The sequence below is a fragment of the Camponotus floridanus genome, unplaced genomic scaffold (genome assembly GCF_003227725.1).
Source record: "Camponotus floridanus strain SB8 unplaced genomic scaffold, Cflo_v7.5 scaffold334, whole genome shotgun sequence".
NCBI lineage: Eukaryota > Metazoa > Arthropoda > Insecta > Hymenoptera > Formicidae > Camponotus > Camponotus floridanus.
In genome coordinates this window covers 54,705-73,560 of record NW_020229475.1, presented here as the reverse complement: position 1 = coordinate 73,560, position 18,856 = coordinate 54,705, and the positions used below count along the sequence as shown (strand labels likewise).

The following is an 18,856-nucleotide window of genomic DNA, read 5'->3' as shown; positions in this document are numbered from 1 at the left end:
TTGCCGCGTGGCGCTGGTGACTACTGGGTTTAGAAATGCAATTATTTTACTTAATAATAAAATAATTTTTTATTAAAACTCGAATTTCTTTATTTTATTACCTATCAAATAATGTATTTTTTATTATGCTCAGATAAATATAGATTAGATAAACAAGTTATTGTTAATTTCGATTTACGGTTTACTGGTTGATTTTGATTAAATTCCAAGTGTATTAGACTCTTTTTATTACGAGTTTGAGTTTTTATATGAATAGTGCATTGGAGTAATCTCATTCAATCATAATTTTAAATAATTTATTTGTATATGTGATTGAGCAGGACAACTATCTATAGCTATCTCTCTCGCAGCCCATTCGATTGCAGCGCTCGCGGCTAAGTATAGAAGTAATTGCCTGATTTCGAAAGACAAAAAATTTGGAGTGGGGGTAGCGAGTGCCCAGAGTAGAAGACCCTGGTCATAGACTCGACTCGTCAACGGTATCGATTTAAAGATCTGGCGCAGTAACACACACTTGAGAGTATAATTTAAGTATAATTTGATACTTGAAAAAGAATCATCTTTATTTATTTTTATTTATTTGTGTAATCATATTATTTAATTTAATATTTTTTATAAAAATATTCTGATATAGTACACTCATCAACAAAATTATCGCATAGGTAATTTCATGTTAAATTTTCGCATAACTTTAAATAAGTATAACTTAAAAATGATCGTATTTGAAAAATTTTTTTTTCCTTCTCAAGTCCAAGTTTTCCTTAAAGTCTCCATTTTAAAAATCATTTGTCAGATTTAGAATTTATCCTTTCCGCCCCCTCCTCTCGTTATTTCCTCAAAAATAAGGACGTGTTACGTTTTCAAAAAATTGCATACTTTGGCGCATTCTACGAGGAAATAAATTTTTTTCGCAAATTTCATGGTAATCATCGTAAAATATGGTCTTTTATGTGTGAATTAAAAAAACATTTTTTTGTACGATTTGTGTGTGTGTGTGTGTATGTGACAATAAAGATAAGGACCCTACACACACACATACACACACACACACACACACACACACACACACACACACACACACACACATACACAGACATACAGCATAGAGGGTTTGGAGTCAAAAAATGCTACGGGAGTGACAAACCGTAGGATCCTTATCTGTGCTGTCACACACACACACACGCACGATGCGTCAAATTCGATCAGCAACCTCCTCGTGGTGCGCATCGGGTAATGCTAATGCTGGCGGTAAATGAACAAAAATGTATATGGTAACTTTGATATGTGTCGTAACTCTATGAAAAAAAAATCATACAAAAAAAATTTTTTTTAATTTACACATAAAAGTCCATTTTTTACGATCATTATCATAAAATTTGCGAAAAAAATTTATTCCATCCCGTGGAATGCGTCAAAGTATGCAATTTTTTGGAGACGTTTGTAATACGTCCTTATTTTTAAGGAGATGACGAGAGAGGGGGAAGGATAAATTCTAAATCTGACAAATGAAAATAGAGGCTTTAAGCTTGAGAATGAAAAAAAAATTTTCAAATACAACCATTTGTGACGGAGTTATACTTATTTGAAGTTATGCGAAAATTTGACATGAAATTACCTATGCGATAATTTTGTTGACGAATGTATGACTGTTGATTTCACATAAATTGACTATATATATATATGCTCACAAAAGGTTACACATAAATATTATATATGTCGTATATATAGATATAGATAAAAAATTTTCTATTTTTCGAAGTTAATCAATTTTATGAATTATCAATTTCGTAAGTTCTTAATACATTAATATATATGAATAGTAATAGTGAATGAAGTATCTCTTGAATTAATAATTGTGAATCTAATTAGAATTTCAAACAATTAATACCCTCTAGCCTTATATAATTTTCTCAGAAGACCATGTTATATATCAACATGATAATTATGAAACGAGCGATAAGAACCTAAAAACGCGGATGGTAATGCGTAAATTTTTTTATTTTTTTTTCATGTTATATATGTTATCACCTGTAACAGATGCATATAATTTTACCACAGAATATTCCGCATGAAGAAACAAGAAAACCAAGAAAAGTGCGATTTTTATTTCGCTAAGTAAGGTTGTAAAATATTACTCTCAATAAAACCAGGACGAAGCGCAAACATAATAAAGAGTTAGTGATAAGTACGCTTAAGTATAGCTGACTCGACAAGAAGTTAATGCTATTATTACAAGAAATTTTTGTTAGGAGAATATAATTCTCATGAGAATATAATTGTTAGCGAACAACGTGAAATTCTCATTCTCGTGTGAATCGCAATGAGACACGCGTGGTAACATAAACATTAATGTAATTATAACATTGGTCAACAAAAAAAATCATTTTAACTTTTTCCTCTTATAATTTTGCAGTTTTGGGCTTATTTAAGTGTGCTGATTTCGAGTACGACAGTAGTTTTTTTTAATAACTCTTGTTTTTTAATATTTTTAGACTACCCCCTTTAGACATCACGTGTAGTTTTTTTGAGTTTTACTCGACTCAAAATTATTATTTTTAATTTTCGATATGTCTTCAACTCGGAGACGTTGTTTACATAATCCAGATAGTTTCACAGCATTTAATAATAAAGGAATAGAAAAAATGTTGTTTTTTTTTTAAATTGTAATATCTTATAAATAAAAAAAGTAGAGCCGATACTAAACTAATATTTTTTTCGTAATCAGTGTCTTAGATATAACCTATAAAACATGTTAAATGTCAGGAAAAAATTTGAGTGTTGACCAGTGTAATTATATTATTAATTTCAAGAGTTTATTTTATCGCACATAATTGCTAGGATTTTATGTATGATTTTACAAAATACTTGAATTATTAATCGACATAATCGTAATAAATATTATCGAAAGAAGTGGAATCATTGATATAAATAAAGTGAAGCATATCTAATATTCTCGTCATTGACACAAAAAAAGAAATTATTTTTCCGCTACTTATATAATATAGTATTATTTGAATATTAATTATATAATAACGTAACGAAATTGTCGTCATGCTTGCTATAATTATCGATATTGATAATATCTTTATTTTTCATGCTTGTCAAATATCACGCGGCAGCTGTTAATCGCGCGGTTTTGCTCCGCAGTTTTTCTTTCCTGATAGTCCTGATCTACAATCGTCCTAATGATCGTGTCATAACTAGCGGAAATCGAGTGATCGGCCAAGTTCGATCGAATCGGAACATTTCTTGAGAAGTCTTGAGATGCGAGGAACGTCGAGAAGCGATCAATTTTAATCGAATAGCCGATAATGGACTGTTTCAGGCAATTATTTACAAATATCCGCTGCGCAACTCGTCTTGCTCGACAAAAATTTCTTTACTTACTTATCTAACTTAGTAACGTTTAATCGAATTAATTGATGATAAATGTTCGATGATGATAACTATAATAAAAATATTTCCTATATCATAGGGAAATTATATATTTGCTTATGGCTCTTTTAGCACATTTTTTATTAATATAAAATATTGATACTCTATAGCTTATATTAATATAAAATATTAATACTCTATACTAATAATATAAAATATTTTATACTATGTAATACTATGTAATACTCTATACTAATAATATAGAATATTAATATTTTATAGCTCCTTCATAATTCTTTAATATATTCTTGCGTTTGAATCTAAAATTAAAGTCGAATATTGATGCGTGCCGATTAATATTTTTTAAAATAAATATATAAATAAGTTTATTTTAGTGAATATCATATTTTTTTAAAGAAGGATAAAGAGCTACATAGTTTATAAGAAAAAAATATTTATAATTTTTTTATCATAAAGCGTAAAAATTCAAAGTAATCAATAATACTCTTTTTTTGGCCCACATACTCTTTTTTTGCAAAACTCAATGATATTTTCTATTTTATTTCTATTATATCGATTGCACAACTTTTCAACTTAATCTTTCAAGCTCTATTTATATGAAAAGATATAACTTGCAATAAAAAATATATTTACATGTTTTTTTATCTACATCCTATATCATTGCAAGCTGTCACTATGGAGGACAATATTCAGATTCGTGACAATATTCATGTTTGTTATGAATTTAATGTCAAGAAAGATACATGACCATATTCTTATATTTGTATCTACATAGCTCTTTATTGCTTATGTACTATTTAATTTAACTGACAATGAGTAAATCCGTTGGTTTTTTTCTCTTAAGTCTGCGCACTACTCTCTTTTCTTTCATGAGGCCAATCGCAGAGCTATTGGGATGTGCTTCTAATCTGCCCCGGTTAATTTAAAACAGTATTCTTTGATTGTTTCTTTACCAGTTGGTATTTTTAGATCGCGATGAAGTATCTCGTTTGTAATAAACCAAAGAGCATCAGTGATTATTTTAAGCACTTTTGACTAGTATCTTTGAAGTATTTCTAAATTTGAATTTGAAACTATACTCTACAATTGTACTTCATATGTCCAGATCGGTTTTAATATATTTTTGTATGTTAATAGCTTGTTTTATAGTGTTAGCTGCGACTTCCTGCCTACTAGCCAATATAAACTGCTTAGTTTGAATCCCAGCTGTTTACGTTTACTGAAGTAATGTATATATTTCTTCCAGTTTATATTTACATGTAATAAGATTTTTATTAATATATATTTATTCCAATTTTTAGATATTTAATTAATATTATTTTATTCTCGTATTAAAAATGTTTTGCGACCGAATAGTAATTTGGGAATCGGTGTTTCCAAGTATACACAGGAAAAAGAGCACGTGCAAGATATGTTGGCAACCGAGCTAACGATGATATGCAAGCTATGACATCCTCATAACAAGCACTTAATTACATATCAACACTCGGAGTAGTTAGGGGATAGCAGTATATTATTTGACAAAACAGAATAACGGAATTGTATTATACTGAGCAAAGTTTTAATCGTATCATTCATTAAGGCTCAGTAACTGCGTGGCGCCGTCGTTTATCTACATCATTAATTCACTATCATTTACACCGCGAATGTTAAAATTTAATGGCCCCGTTTTTTTTTGCGTAAATGTAAATATGTAGATAACATGTATACACACACCGACAGAAATAGTATCCCGGTATGTATGTGTGGACGTCATATACACACGAAGGGCGCACGTACGTGAGCCAAGAATTTATTCTTCATTATATTTTATCTTTTTATATAATTTAATTATTATTTAATTTAATAGAATGAATGCCGACCTTTAGTGCACGCGGTTAAGCCGCATTTTTTAAAGAAAGAAAAGAAAAGTATGCATATTGATACTAGAACACACGAGAAACAGCGCGGTGTCCCGCACGATATATAGCTGTCTCGCTCGCACTCTCTCATTCGAGCGAATGAGAGAGACGGTTATTGGACACCTCTAACTTGGGCTGTGTTCCAAAATTCACTGCTAGTACTGAAAATCTATAGTGTGCGTCACACACACACGTAAACTATAGATTTTCAGTACTGACAATGAATTGTGGAATGCAGCCTCGATATTACGTCTTGTAATGCTTTCTCTCTCGCTCTTGTGCTGTGCGCGAAGGACGCAACATCGGAACGCCCCCCCCCCTACTTTACCCCCACTTTCTCCTTCGCTGCCCGGCCCACATACATGCGCGCTTCACTTGGTGAGTATGATGTCTGTGAGTGTCACACAAACGTACCGTTACGAACGACATCATTCCTGCCGATGCGTGTACATGTAGAGGATATGTTTAGTAGCTATTTAGTAGACATGAATATGTGATCAAATATACATCTAATATATCCCTGGTAGTTACTCGAGATATAGATTTTGTACATTTATTAGACATCTAATTCCATTAGTTATCCTACATGGACATTAAATAGACATTTAGACATTTAATAGATAACTATTAGATAAATTTTTCCATCTGGATATATAATATAAAGTTATAGTGGGATGAATCTCGCTCGCTTCTACTCATGCAGATTAGCCGATCTTTTTAAATTAATTTCTCACTAATTATTGCGAAGATCTCAAAACAGTAGAAGACTTTCCTTTTAATGAGTCAATTTATCTTCACATTTCTATATAATCCATCAAGAGACACGGTAGTGTCTCGCGCCAAGTTCATGCGAAGCATCGCGTAGCACTCCGTGTATCTATACGCGAGTCGGACAGTTGAGAGTAACTCAGATTATCGGATTTCAGTAACGGCTGAACGGATCGAATTCTTACTAGCTTTAATCGATAGAGCGGGTTTGAATTGTATAAAGAAAGTATCTTTATTTTTGCGCTGCATGATCTATAAACGGAGATATCATAACGCAAAGTCGAAATATGAAAATTTTCAATTAAGAAACGTCTTTATCATGGTCATGGTCATCACATGTACACAACACATAGAAAGAGAAAACGTACATTTCCTACTCTCAACAGAAGATTGCGCTAGCGACGCTTTGCGATATTAATAACATGTGTCATATGTGTCATTAGTGATATATATCATTAACCGCATTTTGAGTAATGATAAAGTGCAAGTTATAAATAATAAATAATTAAATTATTAATTAAAAATTGGCAAGCGCCAGTACGGTATGATAATTGGAGCAAGGTAAATATATTATTCTATATATATTTATTCTATATATGTTTTTTCTATATATATTTTTATGTAATTTGCTTATATATTTAAAAAATATGCATATATATATATATATATATATATATATATATGTATATATGTACATATATACTTTTTTTAATATATCTCTTAACAAATTAGACTAAAAAAAGAAATGATATAATCCCCAAAAACTTACCTTTTTAAAAAAAGATAAAAAAAGGGCGCCAAGTTCATGCACTAATTGTATCCAACTGTCATATTGTCTACAAAAATAGTGATATAAAAAAATTGCGCCAACTAAGAATAAAAATTTGTACAAGATAAATGGAAGTATAAGGAAGAAAACTTATACAAGTTAAATAGAAATATTTTAATTGAAAACATTGTTATACAAAATAGTTGCTTTAATTTTCAAAAATAATAATATTAAAAAATTAAAAATTTATTTAAAAATTGGAAACTAAAAATTAATATAAAACAAGAAAGTAAAAAAAATTTAATTAAAAAAACTTGGCGCTGCCAATAAAATTGGTATATATTCCAATTAAATATATGTTTAACAGCAAATATAATTGCTGGATATTTATTATTAATTCTCTTAAGATCTTCTGGATCTTCAATTAATAATTTAATTATTATAATTCTTTTATTATTTTCACAAATTATACTTTTTACTTTAGAAATTTCTATGAGATTTATTCAAGCTTATTTATTCAAGCTTGTTTTTTCTATTTTATCAACTTTATATAATATGGAAATCTAAAAAATTGGAACATATTCCAATTATTAGTCTAACATTTAAATTTAATGATCTAATTTATTTAATTAATTTATATTGATTTATATTTGAAAATTTAGACTTGTAAGCTGAATAATGTATTAATAAAATTAGCAGCGCCAAGGTTTTTAATTAAATTTTTTTTACTTTCTGTTTTATATTAATTTTTAATTTCCAATTTTTAAATAAATTTTTAATTTTTTAATATTATTATTTTTGAAAATTAAAGCAACTATTTTGTATAACAATGTTTTCAATTAAAATATTTCTATTTAACTTGTACAAGTTTTCTTCCTTATACTTGTATTTATCTTGTACAAATTTTTTTTCTTAGTTGTCGCAATTTTTTTATATCACTATTTTTGTAGACAATATGACAGTTGGATACAATTAGTGCATGAACTTAGCGCCCTTTTTTTACCTTTTTTACTTTATAGTCTATATACGCTTTATATTTATATAATCTATATTCATGGTATAAAAAAAAACCTTAACCCCCCGAATTAGACACATTGAAGATTAAAATTTGACTAATTTAATGGTAAATATGCTGCTGTAAAAAAACGTTCGTCTGGAATGTAAAGGCCATCTAATAGCATGTAATAAGAAGTAAATAATATTTCAGATTTAACTTATTATAAATATGTAGAAACTCATAAAAGTTTTATCGACGATATTTTCATTGTACTTTACTGCCGATTTAATTACGATATTTGTATAAATGAATATTTATTACTATAAATCTTCATTAATACACATATTTATTGATTTTGGTACATCAATAATATGTTTTCACTAAACATTTTTAATCAATCCATATATGTACTATTGTGGTAAATATTGAAGCAGCATATAGATATATTGAATGTATATATGTATTATATATACATTCATATAATAAACACATACATTCATATATACATTCATATAATAAATATATGTATTTTATATTTTTTTGTACATTTAATTTCCAAAGTCAGTAAAAAACTTGTCATTTATACTAATATAATCTCATCAGATTTATAAAGATCTTCTACTTATATAAAAGATCATTTAAAATAAAATATATTCATAAATCTGATCATCTTTAAATAAAATCTTTTAGTGTGTTATTTATACAAAATTTATACAAAATTTTCTTCAGTTCATTTATTTCAAGCGAACAAGAAAAATATTAATATTAAGTTTACAGAAAAAGAGAAATATTAAAATAGAAAATTTATAATCTTAGATATTTTGCATATTAATATCGCTATTTATATTAATGTAAATAGCAATATTAATATGCAAAATATCTAAAATTATAAATTTATTAATTTTTAATAAAAAATAGTTTTTGGAGGTTGTGACAAATTTAAATTCCAATCTAACTTAAGTAATATTATAGCACATTAATTTGGATAAGATATTATTAATGTAAAATTTGTTATTATTAATATTATTAATATTATTATTAATGTCTTTTTGAATATCTGACATATTACTTTTTATATTTAAAATTTTGTTGATATAATTCCAAATATTAAATGCATTAAAAAATCGTGACAAAGTAATTGTTGATCTACGAGTATGTTTATGATATGCACCAACGATGTTCTTATTGTTACAAATAATATTCATAACAATATAATAATAATAATGGGTACTATCTTATACATCTGACAGAAATCTTATTGATAACAAAAATAAAAAGTTTCATGAAGTAACAATATCTAAAAATTTGCAATTAACAATTCCATATTTTTTCTTAGAAACAACTATGTGTTTTCTTTACACCAATTGATTCCTCTCATTATTTTGTACATAAATGTATTAAGATAAGATAATCGAAATATGAATATTTTACAAGATATTTTATGGTTTATGTAAAATTTATTATTATTAAAAAATGATTTCAAGCCTTATAACTCGAAAAGTACTTGATGAAAAAATACTTTATTATAGTGTTTTGGAAAGCTCTCGACATAAGCTATAAGAATATCCCAGTCAGCAAAATCTGTTCAAACAGATTTTGTCAATTTCTGCTACAAATTTTTGTCGACAGTATGATTGCAGATTGTATAAAAAATTTGTTATATCAAATAATGATAACAGAATGTCAGCAGAAATGTTACAAAACCTGCTGATATAATTTGATAGCAGAAATTGAACAGGATTTGTTTAAAATTATCATAGCAGATTAGTGGCAGAAATTGAACATGATCTGTGCGATGCAATTTGACAACAGATTGTCGGCAGAAATCGAGCAGGATCTGCGCACATAATCTCTGATAGTAGATTGATGGCAGAAGCGGAACAGGGTTTACATGATTCGATAGTTCCTTCACTTACCGCTACGTGAGCTATACTTTCTCGTAATTGAATTTCTGTCAGAAATATATATAAAGTAACGAATATGAATAAAAAACTAAAAATATAGTAATTATCATTTTAATTTCTATCACTTTAATTTATCTGATACAAGCAAATGAGAGTCAGAATATTAAACTGATTGGAATCAATATGATAAATGGAAAATTATTCATGTACTGCCTATTTGAGGCATACAGCAAGAATTTAATTCTAAATAAATTACATCTAAAGTTTCACAAGTTACATTTACTTTTATCATTTACTTTATTATTAATTTAATTAAATTGAATTAGTCCTTCGCTATATGAGATATAACTATTACATATATGTCACTATTACATACCCAGTAGGCAAAATGTTAGCAGTCTACCAGCAGCATGCGAGCAGATTCAAACAGAATATTGCGGCAGATTGGCATCAACTGCGTCCGCATTAAACTTGGGTTCTGCTAGCAGAATCTGTCAGCATAAACCGACAGCAGATTGACAGCAGAAATCGAGCAGGATCTGCGCGTGCAATTTGATGTTAGATTGTCAGCAAAAACCGAGCAGAATCTGCGCATGCAACCTGATGGCAAATTGACAGCAAAAACTGCACAAGATTTGCGCTTACTTTTATTAATGTTATATAAATGCAATAAAATTGATTATTACAAGTGCTAAATAACAATATTATCGACAAGTTAATTAGAATTTTCTTAGAAAATAACATATATGTAATATGTTATATCGTAGTTATATCTCATATAGCGAAAGACTAATTCAATTTAATTAAATTAATAATAAAGTAAATGATAAAAGTAAATGTAACTTGTAAAACTTGAGATGTAATTTATTATATTTAGAATTAAATTCTTGCTTTATACCTCAAATAGGCAGTACATGAATAACTTTTTTTTTCATTTATCATATTGATTCCAATCAGTTTAATATTCTGACTCTCATTTGCTTGTATCAGATATCAGAAATTAAAGTGATAGAAATTAAAATGATAATTACTATATTTTTAGTCTTTTATTCATATTCGCGACTTTATATATATTTCTGACAGAAATTCAATTACGAGAAAGTACAGCTCACGTAGCGGTAAGTGAAGGAACTATCGAATCATGCAAACCCTGTTCCATTTCTGCCATCAATCTGCTATCAGAGATTGTATGTGCAGATCCTGCTCGATTTTTGCCGACAATTTGTTGTCAAATTGCATCGCACAGATCCTGTTCAATTTCTGCCACCAATCTGCCACTAAGTTATGCCGGTAGAATCTATTCGATTTTTGCTGCTAATCTGGTAACTGATTATGTTAACAAGCTTTGTTATATTTCTGTTGACATTCTGCCGACATCACATGATATATCAGAACCTGCATCGATTCTGTAATCTTTCTGTCGACAACAATTTGTAACAGATTCCCTGACAAGATCTGCTTTAGCAGACTTGGCTATTGGGGTATATGTCGATATAACATATTAAATATATGTCATATGTTTTCTAGGAAAATTCTAATTAACTTGCCGATAATATTGTTATTTAGCACCTGTAATAATCACTTTTATTGCATTTATATGACATTAATAAAAGTAAGCGCAAATCTTGTGAAGTTTCTACTATCAATTTGTCATCAGGTTGCATGCGCAGATTCTGCTCGGTTTTTGCTGACAATCTAACATCAAATTGCACGCGCAGATCCTGCTCGATTTCTGCTATCAATCTGCTGTCGGTTTATGCTAACAGATTCTGCTAGCAGAACCCAAGCTTAATGCAGACGCAGTTGATGCCAATCTGCCGCAATATTCTGTTTGAATCAACTGCGTTCGCATTAAGCTCGCATGCTGCTGGCAGACTGCTAACATTTTGCTTACTGGGTATGCAATAAAAAATAGGTGGTTCCATTTAAGAAATTAAAGGTGTCCTTGACTTGACCTTAACGATGGCATCCAAGGTCAAACCAATGACACCATCTTATGTTGCCCTCAAAACCATACAATTTTTATCGAAAACATTTTTCTTTAAAATGCTTAGTTTTTGAAAGAAAAGGGGTGTACGGGTGGTCTAGGACACCCTGTGTGTGTGTGTGTGTGTGTGTGTGTGTGTGTGTATAATTATTACAAAAACTATATTAATTTCTATTTACAAATATATGAATCACTAAGAATCAGTATTTCATTAATCTTCAGTAGAAACGCTTATTTTTTTGTTACTTTATATCTCATATTTTATACTTTATATCTTATATTTCATTAATTATAGTCGGTGGAAGTAAAATCAGTAATCTCTAGTCCGTTCATTTACCGCTACAGTGCGCTATTTTTTTCGTATTTAAGTTTTAGTCATGAGAATTATATAAAGCTTGCAAAAGGCGACAGATAAAATTAGAAGTATTACTTAGATTTAATTTCTGATACAATAAGAGAATTTCACACATTAAATCGATTTTATAAGTCGGAACAAATAAATATCCGGCTAATAAACGAAAATGATCCGTTCATTAGATAAATTATAATCTAATATTACTTATTAAAACAGTCAATATTACTAATTCTTTTAGTGAAATGTTATTGACTTTTACAATGCTGTAATAACTTATAACTGCTGTATCAGTGACTCTATTTACTGTTTTCACTGATAATATACTGATTCAGAGAGTGTGTTATTGCATTATTTTATTAATTGCATTATAAAATAAACGTTTAACGAATAACAGGAAAAACATATTTTAAATGTGTTTTAAACATTTTTTAAACGTTTTTTTATCAAAAAAGAAACGTATCTCTCAAAGTTTTTGAAGTCGACATTTTAACTAATCAGAAACGTTTTCAAAAGTCGATTATGAAACATTTTGAAGAAACATTTGTGAAACATTTTCGAAATGAATATGTGTTACTTGTGTATAAATGTGTTATATGTATATATGTATATATATATATGTATATATACATACATACATATATATATATATATATATATATATATATATATACAGCGTGTGTCAAAAGTTCCGGGACGGCTGGATAATTTGAAAAATACGCATCACAGAGGAAAATGACCTAGACAAAAGTTGTAGGATTTTTCCCGGGCAATCCGACGGTGACCTTAGATTTGACCTTGGATAGTCATTTGAAGGTCACATAAAGATTACCTTCAATTTCTTAAATGGAACCCCCTATTTTTCATTGCATATTCTTGTAGCTTATCTCGAGAGCTTTCCAAAACACTATAATTAAGTACCTTTTTATTAAGTACTTTTTGAGTTATAAGGCTTGAAATAATTTCTTAATTTTACATAAACCATAAAATATCTAGTAAACCATTCATTTTTCGATTATCTTATCTTCATACTTTTATGTACAAAATAATGAGAGGAATCAATTGGTGTAAAGAAAACACATAGTTGTTTCTAAGAAAAAATATGTAATTTGCAATTAACAATTCCATATTTTTTCTTAAAAACAACTGTATGTTTTCTTTACACCAATTGATTCCTCTCATTATTTTGTACATAAAAGTATGAAGGTAAGATAATCGAAAAATGAATGGTTTACTAGATATTTTATGGTTTATGTAAAATTAAGAAATTATTTCAAGCCTTATAACTCAAAAAGTACTTAATAAAAAGGTACTTAATTATAGTGTTTTGGAAAGCTCTCGAGATAAGCTACAAGAATATGCAATGAAAAATAGGGAGTTCCATTTAAGAAATTGAAGGTAATCTTTATGTGACCTTCAAATGACTATCCAAGGTCAAATCTAAGGTCACCGTCGGATTGCCCGGGAAAAATCCTACAACTTTTGTCTAGGTCATTTTCCTCTGTGATGCGTATTTTTCAAATTATCCAGCCGTCCCGGAACTTTTGACACACGCTGTATATATATATCTCATGCATGTGCATATATATCATGCTAATCATATTACTACTACTTCTTTTGCTGGTACTAACTGAGACAGTAGATCATACACGGCTTGTATCGGAATTCTACCGACATAATTTGCACTATGCAAATTGTGATCTTAGCAGACTGGCTGTCACCTAAACGGTGTAAATATTAATTAAAATAAACTGCATCTTTCATACTATAAAGTTTCCTTAAATTTAGGACACATTAATTTTCATATCTTTTTATATGTATTTTTATGAATATTTATATTATATCTCTTTATTTTTTTATCATAATAAACAAATCACATAAAAATGTATATAAATTCAAACAACTTTATGTGTGCAATTACATTCATGCAAGTACATTCTTATTTAACTTTTTATATTGTAAAAAGAAAATCCCTTAATTGTAGTTTTCCAAGAATTTTCCGCTGATACCCCAAAAGATCAAAATTAATAAAGATCTATTCTATCTTGCATATTCACATAACTATGTAGAATTATACCTAATTTTCTCTTGTATTAACGTTGATAACAATGTTCACATCAAGATCTAAATTAGAGAAAAAATTATCATATTTTTGACTCTAAATACGCTAAACACACGGCGACAATAAAATTATACGATACTATCTCGAATGTAATTATTAACAACTTATTAGGAATATTCCAATGCTTATACGCGAGATTTAAAGACTACATAAAGACTTAGTCTGTTGTTTGTTTTAGAATTAGTATTGGGATAACAACTGAAATATTATCGTGTACCGATTCAATTAGATTCATTATAGTGATGCAAAAATTATACTGCAGTTCTGCATTTTTATAAACACTAATGTTTGATAATGTAAGAATAAAAATAAAATTTTTTAATATTTATATACAATATTGAATTTTACTGTTTACATATACATGTAAATTTTTATTTGATAGCTTGGCTAATGTTAATGTCGAAATTACTATAACTTTCATAAGTCATAATTCAAGAAGTTCTTTAACGAAAAATAGTTCAATTATACTATTTTGATAAATTACAATAATTTGTAATGAGAAATGGAAATTTTCATTAAGAAATTTTATAATAGTCATCTTTATAAGAGTAAACAAACATCGATATTCTGAAATTTTTTAACTATTGTTTGAAATGAATTTTTATTATACTTAGTTCTTGAGATATTTGCTAGCTCAAGTTAAAATGGAATATTTTGCAACATGATCTTAAATCATAGATTCTTAAATTTCTCATAACAAGAATTATATACATAAATGTTTAAAAACTATGATTCTATTTAAAACAATAACAGTGTGACTTTTATATAAACTTATCCAACTTATAATATTGATGCCTCCACTTAGAAAGAAAAAATGTTCTTAATAAATAGATATTTCCTTCGGAATCATAATAATATTATAAAAATCATATTTGCATATCTCACTTTGTTTCGGAAAAATTTAAATGTGTCAATTAAAATAATGTATTCTGTATGTTAATATATTATTTATATTTTGTAATATGTTTATGTATCATTAACATATTATTAAACTTGATATTTAGACTGCTTTATTTTCCCCTATTATTTCCTAATAACAAAATAGTCATTTTGGTCATTCATTTGCATATTTGGGTTCGTTTTGCATGTTGGTGCAGATTCTTACTTCTAAATAATGACAATCGAAAAAACTTGTTATTCATTGTTATTTATTATTATACAACGTGCTATGCGTTATCTATCTCGTATTTATGTTTGGCTATCTCATACAAATTGACATATATATATATATATATATATATATATATATATATATCGCATATATATCTTATGCTATATATATATATATATATATATATATATATATATATATATAGCATAAGATTGACTGTACCAATGAGCATTAATTCAACTAAATAAGAATTCATTTAACTTGATTGATATTCATTGATTTAGATGGTTTTATCCTATGTAGCTAAGTCAATTTGTGTGCAATACTTCTTAGTGAGAACTATGTAAAACTTACAAAAAGTGTACGTTAATAAAATTAAAGATGAAAATAAATATTTTTATTAAGTTTTTCTGATACACTTGAACACAAAGAAATTCAACACAAGGAATTCATATTTAAACTAAACTGATTGTTTAGAATGGGACATAAATAGTCAAATGACTATCATTCGTTTATTATTTATTTAAAATAATACTTAATTTATATATATATATATATATATATATATATATATATATACATATATAAGCATAAATTTTACAAATGCAACTATTTAAATTTAATTATTTTATGATTCATTTAATTGCATTGGACCAAATATTTTTAACATATATAATATACACACACACACACACTATATATATATATATATATATATATATATATATATATATATTGTGTGTGTGTGTGTAATATATGATATTCATGATCAATGGAGTACATAGATTTTCTCCGAATTGATATGAAATTGAAAAATATAGTACTTAAAAATCGATACAAAGATTTAAAAAAAAATACTTTCAAGTTTTCTCGAATTTCCTTTGGAGTTTTTTAAAACTTCTTTTGGACACTTTCTTATGCAAACATTTTGATTTTAGATTAAAAAAAAAGTTCAAAAAATAAAACTTTTTTACTCTTATGATTTTCTTTTAATTTTTTTAAAAAATTCGAATTATCTCGAGTTAAATTTCTTTAAAATTTCTGGAAAGATTTATAAAATGTTTGGCGCATAATTAATAATTTTATCATGAATAAACGGATAATGAAATGAAAATTTGTGCATATCAATTCAAATAATATTTCACAAATTAATATTTCAAAAATTTCTTACAACAAAATCGATTAAATGGCATATTATTTTAAAAGATAATTAATTGTTTATTGCAATTTTTCTAAAAGCAAATTTTAATATTCTACAATCCTACAATAATTGTACAATAATGTTTTACATTTATTGTACAATAATGTTTTACAACAAATCTACAATATTGCAATTTTTCAGTGAAATTATTGTCAACAATATATTTACAACATATGAATTGTATATTTTTGTTAAAGAATATCTTTCTCGGTTTTTGACAAAAGATATCGCATATAATCTATATGTATTAAACGTATTCTTATCATAATTTTATACTAATTATAGGAGATGAGAAAATGACTAATTATAGGAGATGAGAAAATGATACCGAGATGTTATAAATGAGAATATACTTAAACAAAATGCAAGAAAACTTTCTTGGTTCGAAATAACTTACCATTTCGATTTGTATTTCGTTCTCCGTCATTTTAGCAAGAAATACAAGATGATATTCCTATGAATGACTTAATCGATCGTCCAATATAAAAAAATCTCATGAAGACTCGTCGAAAGAAGAAACACGTTTTAATGAACACGAGCACGCAATTCTTCACTCGGATAACCGATTCACATTCAAGCGCGTCAAGCGCGTTATGTATATGTCAAAATAATTACGCGGCCTTTTTATATATGTTCTCCTACTATCCGCCGTTTATATCTATCACTTCTATTCTCAATGATTATTTGAAAATACCATATTCTATAGCGTATTTGCATTCGAATAAAGCTCGATAAAACATCAATGAATAATGCAATAATGATAATATAATTTATTATATATATATGTAATTAGGTACCATTTCTACAAATATAAAAAAAAGCAAAAAATTAAAAGTGGAGCGAAAAGGATTATAACTTAGAGTTATTGACTCCGAATTGCAGTCAAACATAAGAATTAAGACATGAATGATTTCTCAAAATTCTCATAAAGATAAAAAAAATACACGAAATATATATAAAAAGTATCTTGAAAACATCTAAAAATCTAAAAAAATGATAGAAATCAAAAATTTTAATAACTGTTAGTTGAGATGAACTGTGAATTGAAATCAATACAACTGGCCAAGTTCAATAAATTATATGCTATTAATTTGTAATTAATATTAAATGAATTAAGATTCCTTTAATTTCTAAAGCACTTTTTATATGATATATATAATTAAAAAAAAATTTTATGCAAATTTTAAACGCATTTAATGCAAATTTTAAACGCATAAACGGTCTTTAGATCGAAATAAGATATGAAAACTTGGCACGCCTAAGTTGTTTATCTCGAATAATATATAAATGTCTTAGACAATATGTGTGTGTGTATGTGTGTGTATACAGGGTGACCTATTTTAAACAATATGGTCAATTTTCTCGTAAACTAAGCGAAATATCGATAAATGTGTTGCATGGTTTCGAAGGGGCTATAAGATGGTGCCATTGGCTTGACTTTGGATAATCATTTGAAGGTCACATGAACGTCAACTCAATTTTTTTAAATGACACCTATTTTTTATTACATATTCTTGCAGCTGACCTCGAGAGCTTTCCAAAACATATTTTTTCTTAAAAATAACTATATGTTTTCTTTACACCAATCGATTTCTCACATTATTAATAATTATTAATTATTAATAATTATTAATAATAATCGAAAAATGAATATTTTACTAGACATTTTATGATTTATGTAGAATTAAGAAATTATTCAAGCCTCATAACTCGAAAAATACTCAATGAAAAAATATTTTATTATAGTGTTTTGGAAAGCTCTCGAGATAAGCTACAAGAATATGCAATGAAAAATAGGGGGTTCTATTTAAGAAATTGAAGGTAACCTTTATGTGACCTTCAAATGACTATCCAAGGTCAAATTTTTGCCACCCATCTTCTGTTCCCCTCGAAGTCAAGCAACTTTTATTTGAAAAACATTTTGTTGTACATTCAAATATAAAAAAGTTATTGGGGTGGATAAATTAAAATGGCTCACCCTGTATATATATATGTGTGTGTATGTGTGTAACGTGACTATAGAAACATGCGCGTATATATATCACAGCTTATATATGCGTCAAAGCGCATGCACAAAATGAGTGACAGTCACGTGACAGTATATAAGCCTTATGTTTCTACCAACGTCGTTTAATTTTAATCTTAACTTAACTCACTCTTTGTCTTCTTCTGGGCTGTGTTCTGATTCTCTACCTGGTGGGTAAAAGTCGGGTGAGTGGATGATGGGCGGAGCCTAACAAAAAGTGTCCAAACATCGACATATACACTGGACTGAGCATTGCGATAGACAGACGAGCGCCCGTTGTAGAGAGAGGAGTACTACATGGGAGGCCTATGTCTGTCTCTTT

General features: G+C 27.8%; 1 protein-coding gene across 1 annotated transcript in view; it reads right to left on the bottom strand.

The window, feature by feature from the left end:
* Window positions 1–17,092, bottom strand: part of LOC105255926 (solute carrier family 23 member 2) — a gene marked incomplete at its 3' end in the record, with an annotated part of 45,139 nt that extends 28,047 nt beyond the window's left edge. The window contains exon 1 of the mRNA XM_025410645.1: window positions 16,906–17,092. Within this exon, the coding sequence (XP_025266430.1) occupies window positions 16,906–16,935 (30 nt within the window). The remainder of the gene's footprint in view (window positions 1–16,905) is intronic.
* Between the last annotated feature and the right edge of the window lie 1,764 nt (window positions 17,093–18,856).